A 12626-nucleotide genomic window follows, 5' to 3' on the forward strand; every position below is an offset into this window, starting at 1 on the left:
AGATACCTTTAGCTTCAATATAGTGGAGGGGTTCGCCGACTTTGTCTTCAATGTACCTAATGGATTGTGGTCTGATGTTGAAGTCTTTAATCCATTTTGCAAGTGGTTGTCCTGTTATGTCAACACCATTTGTTAAACAGGCTTTCCTTGCTCCACTTCACATTTTTTTCTCCACTATCAAAGATTAGATGATCATATATTTGAGGTTGTGTGTAGAGATATTCCACCCTGTTCCATTGGTCTTCGGCTCTGCCTTTGTTCCAGTTCCATGCTTTTTCTTTAAGTTTTTATTTTATTGAATCATCGTGAAAAAAATTACAAAGCTATCAGGTTTAAGTCTCAGTCATATACTGTTTAAATCCCCATCCCTTCACCAGTTCACATGTTCCACCACCAAGAACCCCAATATACCTCCCTCCCAACCACCCCCACCTAAGTAGCTAATGATCTTCACTTTATTCTCTCTATACTTTGAATACATTGAATATTTCAATAGAGAACTCACTATTATTGTTTGGAATTTCCCCCCAACAATCAGGCCTGCTGAAAAGGCATCATTTAATAATTTCTTTTCATTGCTGAGAGTGAAGACTCTGAGTTCTTCATGTGCCTATCACGGTTGTGCGGTTTTGGGTTTCTGATATTTTAGCTCAGTTCACAGTCTAGATGCGTTTCTGCAAGAAGCCGCTCTGGGTGCCAAAATGGATTAGAAGACCTCTCGATCAAAGTCTTTAGGAGCAGAGAGTCCGTTTCTCGCACCACAGCTCCGGATCTTATCTGGGCGGAAGGGGTGCTGTAACGCTCCCCCTCGCAGGACCACCTACAGTCTACATCACTAAAAAGTCCTACCTCTGGGTTGGGGGTCTTAGAGGGTGGCTCTCACCATGTGAATACTGCCGCCGCCGCCATTTTCCGCTCAGAAAAACATCCATGCTGTTTTAGTTGTTACTACTTTGTAGTAAAGTTTAAGGTTGGAGAGGGTGATGCCTCCCATCGTCTTTTTCCCAAGAATTGTTTTAGCTATCTGTGGGCATTTGTTGTTCCATATGAATTTCAGGATTGCTTGATCCATTTCTTTGAAGAATGTCATGGGTATCCTTATAGGGATCGTGTTGAATATGTATAATGCTTTGGAGAGTATTGCCATTTTGACAATGTTGATTCTCCCTATCCATGAGCAGTGGATATGTTTCCATTTTCTCATGTCCTCTTTTTTTTCATGGAGTAGCATTTTATAGTTTTCTTTGTAGAGGTCCTTTACATCCTTAGTTAAACTGATTCCGAGGTACTTGATTTTCTGGGGCACGATTGTGAATGGGATTGCTTTTTTCATGTCCCTTTCCTCTGTCTCATTGTTTGCATATAGGAAGGCCATGGACTTTTGGGTGTTAATTTTATAGCCTGTGACTTTACTGTAAAGCTTCATTGTTTCTAAGAGTTTCTTGGTAGAGGCATTAGGCTTTTCTCAATATAGTATCATATTGTCTGCGAATAGTGAGAGTTTGATTTCTTCCTTTCCTATCTGGATGCCCTTGATATCTTTTTCTTGCCTAACAGCTATTGCAAGAACTTCTCATTAACAGAAGTGGTGAGAGTGGGCATCCTTGTCTTGTCCCTGATCTTAGAGGAAAGGCCCTTAGTTTTTCCCCATTGAGGATAATGCTTGCCTTAGTTTTGTGGTAGATGGCTTTAACTATCTTGAGGAAAGTTCCTCCAAAACCCATTTTGGTGAGAGTTTTCATAATGAACGGGGTGTTGGATCTTGTCAAATGCTTTCTCTGCATCTATTGATATGATCATATGGTTTTTATCTTTACTTCTGTTGATATGATGGATTATGTTGATTGATTTCCAAATGTTAAACCATCCTTGCATCCCCAGGATGAATACCACTTAGTCATGGAGTATGATTTTTTTGATGAGTTGTTGGATTCTATTTGCTAATAATTTGTTGAGGATCTTTGCTTCAGTGTTCATCAGGGATATTGGTTATAATTTTCTTTTGTTAGTGGTGTCTTTGTTTGCGTTAGGTATTAGGGAGGTATGTGCCTCATAGAAACTGTTTGGGAGAGTTCCTGTTTTTTCAATTTCCTGGAAAAGCTTGAGGAGAACTGGCAACAAGTCCTCTTTAAATGTTTGGAAAAATTCGCCAGTGAATCTATCTGGACCTGGGCTTTTGTTTTTGGGGAGAATTTTGATTACAGTTTCAATTTCCTTGATATTAATGGGTCTATTCAGGTATTCCAAGTCTTCTTAGTTCAGTCTTAGGAGTTTGTAAGAATCAAGGAGTTCATCCATTTATTTTATGTTCTCCTGTTTCGTGGTATACAGACTTTCAAAGTAGTCTCTGATGATGTTTTGTATTTCAATGGTTTCTGTAGTGATGTCACCCTTTTCATTTCTGATTCGGTTTATTAGGGTTCTCTCTCTCTCTTTCTTTGTGAGTCTCCAGACAGGTTCCTTTTCTCCTGAAGCTGCACACAGAGTGGAGCTGTCCTTCGCTGTTAGCTATTTTGTTTTGTTTGGGGGACACACCGAGAAGTGCTCAGGGCTTATTCTTGGATCTGTGCTCAATGATCACTCCTGGAAGAATGCGGGGGACTTTATGAGCTATCAGTGGTCTTGGCTGCATGTGACAAGTGCCCTATTCACTGTAATTGTTCCTGACCCTATCTTAAACCTGTAGTTGTTAATTGAGTCGCTCTGAATTTTATGCTACAATGTTATCTGTTAGTATTGTAAAGGGAACAAATACCCGGAAAAAATTTAACAAACTGTAGGAGAAAGGAAAACTGAAGAAGACAGTTTTTAGTGCAGTCCTGGAGTATGCAACCTATAATATTATTTCCTAATATTTGTAGAATTTCACATTCCTTGTGGCTCCTTTCCTTTTCTTAATTTTTCATTCCTTTCTGTAATTTTCTGTCTCATGAGTCACAAATTGAATCGCACAAACAATGTACCATATACTTAAGAAGTAATACATATGAATAGCTCTTCACTGTATCACTGTTTCACTGTCATCCCATTGGTCATTTATTTGCTTGAGCGGGTGCCAGTAACATCTCCATTTGTCCCATCCCTGAGATTTTAGCAGTCTCTCCTTACACGTCCTTCTAAACGGTGCTGTATTGGAGGCTCTTTCAGGGTCAGCGGAATGAGACCCGTTACTGTTACTGTATTTGTCATACTGAATATGCCAGAGAGAGCTTACCAGGCTCTACTGTGTGGGCAGGATACTCTTGGTAGCTTGCCAGGCTCTCTGAGAGGGACGAAGAATGTATATTAGAGAATACAAGCAAGTATGTTAAAACCAAACACATGTGTGCCGCTTTATTTATAGCAGCTTTATTAGGTATATGAATAGCTCTTAAGATATAGAATCCAGACTTGCATAGAGATCCATAGTTACTGACATAGAGATCCAGTTCTAGCAGTGAAGTTTCATAAGTCTAATTTATTCGCTCCCAAGCCAATTTGAATTCAGTTTCTCCTGGACCCTCTCATCCCACCAATATCCACCTCTCTGTGTTTCTATAGATACCTGTGGAAAGACAAAAGCCACAGTATATTCAAGACAATAATAACTCTTGCATGCACATAGTACTTTAGGTTTAAGAGATACTTTTCCTATTATTACTTCATTTTAATGTTATGAGGTAGAAGAAAACCACAATTTGCTGACACTTTATATACCCTGCCCAGCTAGCCCTCACAGTAGGAGGCATCAATTTCCTATTTTATAGTTGAGATGAATGAAGTAGTTATGCCTATTTAGAGTTTATGTTTCAAAAGAATGAGGCTCAATAACATTCAAGACATGCATCAGTTAAACAATATAAATTGGGAAAATGAGACTGAGTATTAATCTAGGTCAGGATTCTTGTTCATTGCCTCTACACCAGCCTATCTCAGCTCTGTGTTCTGCAGGAAACGCTCATACTTGACCTGGGGCCCTATTAACTGACCGTGGACAGACCTGGAGTAAGTGAGGGAAGATGAAAACTGTCAGATCCCACTCTAACCAATTTTCTCTTCCTGTCTTTGTAGTCTGCAGTTGGCTTTGATTACAAAGGAGAAGTGGAGAAACACACGTCTCAGAAAGGCAAGCACCCGCTCCAGCCTTAGAGCCTGCCCTGCTACTCTGCTCAGACCACAGCTCCCAACATCTGTGACTGACATTCTTTCATTATCTATTATTTCATTTGTGTGAAACACAAGTGTGTACTTCTTCTACCTTTACTGTTTTCTATGAAATCAATCAAATTTTCTCTTCTCCTTAAATGGACTATTTTAAGAGGTTAGATTCCTATGTTTCAGCATGCATCTTTGATTTAAATTAAAAGTTAGATTCTGGAAAGATAGTACAGCAGCTAGAACACTTGCCTTTCATGGGTTTGATCCCTGGCATCCTATATGGTCCCTTGAGCACCACCAAGAGAGATTCCTGAGTACAGAGTTGGGAGTAACCCCTGAGCATTGCCAGGTGTGACATTTTTAAAATTAATCGTAGTTTATTCCTGAGTAATGTAGTAAATGTCACTGTCATCCCGTTGCTCATCAATTTGTTCGAGCGGGCACCAGTAATGTCTCTCATTGAAAGACTTATTGTTACTGTTTTTGGCATATCCAATACACATGGGTAGCTTGCCAGACTCTGCGACGCAGGCTCAATACTCTCGGTAGCTTACCAGGCTCTCCAAGAGGGGCAGAGGAAATCAAACTTGTGTCGGCCACATGAAAGGCGAACGCCCAATCGCTGTGCTATCACTCCAGCCCAATATAGTAAATGTTGAATAGCTTACTTATATTCCTTTTACAGTCTACATTCTTTATAACAGCTGGACCATTACTGTTATCTAGTATTGGTTCCATTTGTTTGTTTGGTTTTTGTCTTTTGTTTTGTGGCCACACCTGTACTGGGGATGGAGCCTGGGCCCTCTGCATGCAAAGTGTGAACTCAACCTGTTGAGTCATCTCTCTTACTCTCCACATATTTTACTTATTATTTTAATGGGGATACTGGGACCAACCCAGTGGTGCTCAGCACTTACTCCTGACTCTAGGCTCAGAGATCACTCCTGGCAGTGCTCAGGGGAACTATATGTGGTGCTGGAGACTAAACTGAGGTTGATCATGTATAAGCCAAGCACCTTAACTCTTGTACTATCTCTCCAGCCCTCCACATGTTTTATTTTTTCCTACCCCCACCCCACATGTTTTAAATCACCCCAACATCATTGTTATTACTTGGTGAATGCTTATTTAAGCTGACAATGTACTTTCCAATGGCATAGCACATCGCCATTTATTGTATTTTATTACTTCTTCCTTGTTTCTTATATTTTCTTCTTGCTTATATAACTCCTTTTATAACTCTTTCAGTGAGAATATATTTAAGAGCATAAGATTTGTCTGAAAAAATTATTTTATTGAATCATAGTGAAAAACACATTTATGAAGTTGTTCATGATTGGATTCCAGTCATATAATATTCCAACAACCAGTACTCTTCACCAGTGTACTTATCCCACCACTAATGGTCCCAGTTTCCCTCCCATCCTCTACCCCCTCCTCTTGCCACTATGACAGGCACTTTTCTATACTCTCTCTCCATCCCTCTCTCTTTCTCTCCCTTTCTCTCTCTTTCCCTCACTCTTTCTCTCTTTGGACCTTATGGTTTTTCATACAGATGATGAAATGTTATCTGTGTTGAAAGTAGATAAAGTGATATATCTGAAAGTATTCTTATTTTGTACATTATTTATTGTTATTTTCCCTTAATCACTTTCAATATATTATTTTACTGTCTCTTGCATTTCTATCATATAAATATAACAATCAATCCTTTGTAGATAATGTTTTCTCTGCTTATTTTTTTAATGAAAGACTTTGTCTTTGTTGTTCTGAAATATCATCAAGATATGCTTCCATATTGGATATATATCTTATTATTTTACATGAGACTTGTTTCTTTAACCTGAGAACTAGTTCCTATTTTGGAAAGTTATCAAGAATTTTCTTTTTGTTTACTGTTTCTCTTCTCATTTCCTTTATTCTTACTTCTGGGATTCAGATGTGTTAGAATATTTGTGTCTTGTAATGTCTGATGTTTTAAGATTATTTTTTTAAAAGGAAGATCAAAAACTGAGGGAAAAAAACAGATATTACCTATGCATAGTATTCTCTAATTATCACCAGATTAACTAAGACTGCTCACCAGAACGATACTTTTTTTACTAAAGGCTGAACCTATATTGACATATAATAATCACCCAAATACATAGTACTTTGGTGTTAGTTTATAATCTGCTCTTGGTATTGTACATGTAGAGGTTTGAAAAAAATGTATCATAGCATATATACGTTAAAACTATCATATGAAGTATATTCATTGGTCTGAAAACTTGTTGTTCTCTGCTTCCCATCTCCCCCATATATCAATACTGATATTTGTATTTTCTCCATAGTTTAACCTTTTTCAAAATATTGTGAAGTTGGGATCATAGTTTATAGCCTTTCCAAATTGACTTATTTAACTTAGTAAAACATATTTTTAAGCTGTCTTCTTATAAGTTAATAGCACATTCTTATCTAGCACTGAATAATGTTTCTGGATATGACAAAGTCCTTGTATTTATCAATTGAAGGACATTATAGTTGTTTCCAAATTTTAGGAATTATAAATTAAGTTGATATAAAGAGTTGTGTGCAGGGTCTTGTGTAGATAAATAATTTAAACTCCTTTGAGTAGATGTTTAAATGAGATTTCTAAAATCAAGTTAGATTATATGTGTTTGATTTTTTTTAATGAGACTGTCGAAAACTTTGCCAAAGTGAATGTACCATTTTGCATTCCCACCAAAAAATGTGTGAGAGCTCCTGTTTGCATTTCCCTAATGGCATCTGATGAAATGATCTTCTTACAATCTTATTTATAATATGTGTAGCTTCTTTAGTAAGTTGTCTACTAATTTTATTGTTACTTTTTGTTAGTTTTAATATGTTTCTGCTAATTTTATTTATCTTTTGTGTAGCTTCAAGGTAAACTCTAATTTATTTCAGGTAACAATCCTTTATCAGACATATATTTTGAAAATTTGTTCCCTCAATCTGTGATTTATCTTTTAAGTTCTTTGACATTATTTCACAGAACAGAAGTTTTCATTAAAATTTTTTTTTATGGGGATTGGAGAGAGAGTTCAGTGGGTAGGGTGACTGCCTTGTACATGTCTGACATAGGTTGAATCCCTGGAACCCTGTCTGGTTCCTAGAGCACCACCAGGAGGGATCCCTGTTTGCAGAGCCAGGAGTAAACCCTGAGCACAGCTGCGTGTGGCTCTAAAACAAACAAACAAACAAATGAACAAAAATATTGCTGTGGAAACTGCAAGAAGAATTTGGCAGTGCTTGGACCCATTGGTCAGGGCCATACTCTGTAGTGCTAGGGGCCATGTGGTACCAGTGAGTGAACCTAGGGTCTCACATGTGCAAAATGTAAGTTCTACTTAAGCCATATTCTCATCAATGGTTTCTTTCATGGGTTTTGTGTATCTAAGTAACAGCATCTTATCTAAGGTCATCCTATCTAAGGTTTTCTTGCATTATTTACTAAAGGTGTTATAGTCTTGTGTTGTATCTTTAGGTCTATAATCTATTTTGATTTTTTTTATGGAAAGTATCATATTTATGTCTGCAATTTTTTTGGCTTGTTACTATCCAGTTGTTCCACTACCATTTATTGAAAAGAATCATTCCCCCCGCTTTTGTTGCCTTTGCTTATGTGTCAATGACCTGTTGACTCCATTGAGGGGTCTGTTTCTGACCTTATTCTTTTTCAGTGATAAGTAATTCACTGCCATAGCATATTGTTGGATATTGTAGCATTATATTGAGTCTTAAAGTCAGAAGCTATCAGTATTTCAACTAAGTTCCTTGTCAATATTGTGTTTGCTATTTTGAATCTTTTTACCTCTCCATTTAAAATATAAATTAATTGGGGGCTGGAGTGACAGCACAGCAGGTAGAGTGTTTGCCTTGCACGCACTGACTGGGGTTCGATTCCTCCCTTTTGCTTTTGTTTTGTTGCTTAAGAATCAGCACGGAGGGGGGCGGCTGGAGCAATAGCACAGTGGAGAGGGCGTTTGCCTTGCATGCAGCCAACCCGGGTTCGAGTCCCAGCATCCCATATGGTCCCCTGAGCACCGCCAGGGGTAATTCCTGAGTGCAGAGCCAGGAGTGACCCCCGTGCATCGCCGGGTGTGACCCAAAAAGCAAAAAATTAATTAATTAATTAATTAATGATATTTGAAAAATAGATTGTTGGATTTTTGTTGGGAATGTATTGCATATATAAATTATGTTCTAAGTAAGAACTGATGACAAAATTGAGTTCAAATCTATAAACCTGAAACGTCTCAAATTTTATTTTTTTTATTTTATTCACCAGAGTTCTGCATTTTTCCTCACATAGATCTTGTACCTATGCACAGATACATAGCTAAGTATTTCTTTGTTAGGGTTGCTAAGGTGAATGATATTGTGCTCTTCATTTAAAATTCCACTGCTATAATTGTAGGGACATAGGAAAGTAACTTTTTTTTGTATGCAAATTTTATAGTTTTTCTAATTAGTTACAGGAGTCTATCTGTACATTCCAATTATATATATGTATATAATCAATTCATTTGTGAATGCAGTTTTATGCCTTCCTTTTCACTCTGTGTCCTTTTTAGTCTCTTGTTGTTCTACATTAGCAAGGACTTCTAGTATTACACTGAAAAGGAACAATAAGAGAGTACACCTTTGGCTTGTATTTGGTTTTAGTTAAAATCTAACTTTCTCACCACTAAGGATGATGCTAGTGATAGGATATTTGTAGATATTTTTTTGTATTGAAAAAATTCTATTCTATTCCTAGTTCATTGTGAAAGTTTATCATTAATTTGGAGCTGTATTTTATTTAATGCCTTTCAGTTTCTGTAGATTTGATCGTGTAGTTTATCTTTTTTTAGCCTTTTGATGATTGGATTACACTGGTTTTCAAATATTAAACCCGTCTTGCATATTTGTACAGGCCACAATGCATAATTATTTTTATACAGTGGATTGATTTTCTAATTTTTTGTTGAGAAATTTTTTAATCTATGTCCATGAGAGATATTAGATTTTTTTCCTGTTATATCTTAGGTGTTTGTTTTTAATCAATCAATGCTGGTCTCATAGAAAAGAATTTGAAAGTATTCCCTCTTTTGTTTCCTAAGAAAGAAACAAGTATACTTTTTCCTTGAAATGTTTGGTGGAATTCACCTGTGAACTATTTTGGGGCCTGGTGATTTTTGACTTGGAAGATTATTAATTATTGGCTCAATTTCTTTTATTCTCATTCCCTACCCCCATCATTTTTGGTTGTTATTGGAAGGCTTGAAGGATGGGCACTCTTTGCCGTGGTGCTCCTTGGGGGGGTTTCCAGTTCCCCTTCTGATTTCTATCTTGAGTCATGGATTATTTTCGAAGTGTGCTATTTATATTCAAAGGACCAGGGGAAATTTTCTACACAATTTTATAGTTGTTAACTCTTACTTTAATTCTGTGACAAGAGAATATGGTAACTAATTTTTAAATCTTTAAAACTATATTGAATCTTATTTATATATGGTCTATATATAAATATAGGTGGTGAATGGTCTATAAGCATGAAAAGAATGTACATTCTACAATTTGAGGTTCTGTAAATGTCTGTTAGGTCTTAATTGATAATGTTTCTTGGGCCTTCCATAACTTTAGTTTCTTTTGGGGAAACTTGGGTCACACCCCATGATGTTCTGGTTCTGTGCTCAGAGATTCCTCTTTTCAATGCTCAGGAGACCATCTGTGTTATGGGTGATTGAATGTTGTTGAATCTGTGTAAGGCAAGCACCTTAACCCCTTTGCTATTTATATGGTATCTAGATTCTTTTTTGTCTAAATTTTCAATCAGTTAATGAGAAAAGGGTATTAACATTTTCAACTCTGATAGTGAATTTTCCTCCTTTTGCTTTAATTGGATTTTGCTTCTGCGAATAGTTCTATCAACATATATATTACTCATGAATGAGTTATTCTCTTGTTATTTTGTTTTATCTCTCTTGCTTCTTAACAATTTTATCTTGAGGTGTAATTATTCTTTATATCATTTTTTCTGATGCTAACTCTTAGATATATATTTTTTCTTACATCAGAATTTAAACTATTTGCTCAACTCATAATTGCTGTATAAGAATTAAAAATTTGGATATTAGGTACACACAGAAGTATATGCCTGGAGTTTCCGAATCTTGAGGTAAACTTCTCTTTACCAAATGCTAAAAAGCTGTATGCTTTCTCAGTCTATTCCTGGACAAATGAGTAAAATTTTTTTGCAACTCTTTTATAGGAATTGAAAGAAATTTATTTCCTGCCCTATAGTTTCCCATTATTTTATAGAAATTAGAACCCCAGGCCATAGATCCTAATTCCAAGGGGAAAAAATGGAACTTCAGACATCTTTAGACCATATCTCCCCCTGTTGCTGGCAACTTGGCAGTCATGCCCACAAGCCACCTCTAGCTGGTGCCATATAATCTCATTAATAGCCATGATCCAGAGACTCATTACAAATCTCTTGGAAGAGAGCACAAAACGAGATGCCATAGCCATGCTGCTGGACACTGCAGCAGGCTGTTTCATTCAGGGGAATCTGGAGGGGAGTGGGTAAGGCCCCTCCCACCCCAAGGGATCCAGCCCCGGCAGCGAAAAACCTCCAAAATTCAACCCCCCCTGTGCTGATGGCCACTCTGCACATGCTCAGACCAAGCCTCATCCATGAGTGAACATATTCCTGGACATCTCATATCTCACACCACTCATATTCGCACCACATTTGATGGGGTTTAAAGTAGAAGGCAATCAATCTTAGAGGGAAATATATTTATACAGATATTGCTATATATATGCACACAAGACTCAACCTTTAACATGTTAGTAATCTCTTATAGAAGGGCTTAATGGCTCCTTGGTGAAATACAACAATCTTCACACACTTTTTTCTAAGAAATATTTTTTGGATCATTTTCAGCGGATTATTCATAATAAACAATACAAAATAAATTATTTTGGTTCTGCTTTGGGGCAGGGACTGGGGTTCAGAATGAAAACATTTGAAATATGGTGGTGGGAAGGTGTAATGGTGATGGGATTGGTGTTCGAATATTAAATGTGATCAAATAGGGGCCAGAGCAATAGGACAGCAGGGAGGGCATTTACCTTGTACTCGGCTGACCCAGGTTCAATCCCTGCATCCCATATGGACCCCTGAGCACTGCTGGGAGTAATTCCTGAGTACAGAGCCAGGGGTGACTCCTGAGCATTGTCAGGTGTGACACCTGTCCCCAAAAGCAAAATAAATAAATAGATCATTTATCTTTAAAAAGTAATCAAATATTGTGAACTACTTTATAAAAATAATTAAAAAGGAAGAACTATTTGACCTTCATTTTCAAGGTACTCAGAACCAGTGGTATAGTTCAGGAGTAGTATATCATATGCCTGAACTATACCACAAATATATAGTAAATGTATGTAAGAAAGTTAAAAAATCATGATATTTTAGAGTATGCACTAAATTTTGTGTTTGTCATTTACCAAGTATATTCGATGAAAATCAGATATATTCAATGAAAATTAATCTCTCTAGCATCTGAAAAATGAATTAAAATGATTTTTGATACTTTAAAAAATCTTTGGATGTTCTGTGGTATCACTTCACGATTACCTTTATGTCTACTACTTTGCTAAATTTCTTTGCTTCTAGCCAGAATTTTCTTTCTTTTCACTTAAAATTTATTGTTCAAAGTTTTTGTTAGGCTGTATGTCTTGCTCAAAGGAATAGAACAAATGCTTTGCATGTCCAAGGTCACAAACTGGGCTCTGACACTGCATGACACTCAGAGCACCACCAGCTATTGCTTTGGTGGTTCCAGCATCCAACTATCAGGTGTGGCACTGTCTGGATTACCTGGACAGTTGGGAGGTTCCCAAGAACAGTTGGGAGGCCCCACCCTACCTAAAGAGGAGGTTATTCTTTTTTAGCTGACATTAATAAATATTAATATGAGGATAGGTAAAGTCATATATTTCATATGTGACGGGATGTTCTTCCTTACAAATTATGTACTTTTCCCTTCCTAGAAGAAGGGAAACAATTAAAATGATCTTCTCATCTTGGGCTGGAAATAAGGGAGGAGAGAGAAAAAGTAAACAATAATAACTAAAGCATGCAAAATATGGCTTAAACTACTTTTTTAATTGTTTTGTTTTGAGGCTATACCTGATATTGTTCAGAGCTTATTCCTGGCTCTGTACTCAGGGATCACTCCTGGAACGGCTCAGGGGGCCATATTCAGGGAATTGGGAATTGAACCAGGTCAGCGTTGTGCAAGACAAGTGTTCAACCTGTTATCCCTCTGGCTCCAAAAATGCCTTTTGTCTTTAATTCACCTATACTGAATCACTGTTCTATTACCCTGCACTGGTTCTTTCTGACTTTTCTCTCCAATAGCGCTTTCCTGTGTGCTGAATGAGCTCTCATGACTGCTCTTTTCACTGTA

General features: G+C 37.1%; 1 protein-coding gene across 1 annotated transcript in view; it reads left to right on the forward strand.

Annotated features, from left to right (window-relative positions):
- The window catches only part of HCLS1 (hematopoietic cell-specific Lyn substrate 1), a 44799-nt gene that overhangs the window by 27082 nt on the left and 5091 nt on the right, over positions 1 to 12626 (forward strand). Inside the window, exon 6 of the mRNA XM_055129537.1 lies at positions 4051 to 4105. Coding sequence (XP_054985512.1) covers positions 4051 to 4105 — 55 coding nt within the window. The remainder of the gene's footprint in view (positions 1 to 4050; positions 4106 to 12626) is intronic.

The sequence above is a fragment of the Sorex araneus genome, chromosome 2 (genome assembly GCF_027595985.1).
Source record: "Sorex araneus isolate mSorAra2 chromosome 2, mSorAra2.pri, whole genome shotgun sequence".
Lineage (NCBI taxonomy): Eukaryota > Metazoa > Chordata > Mammalia > Eulipotyphla > Soricidae > Sorex > Sorex araneus.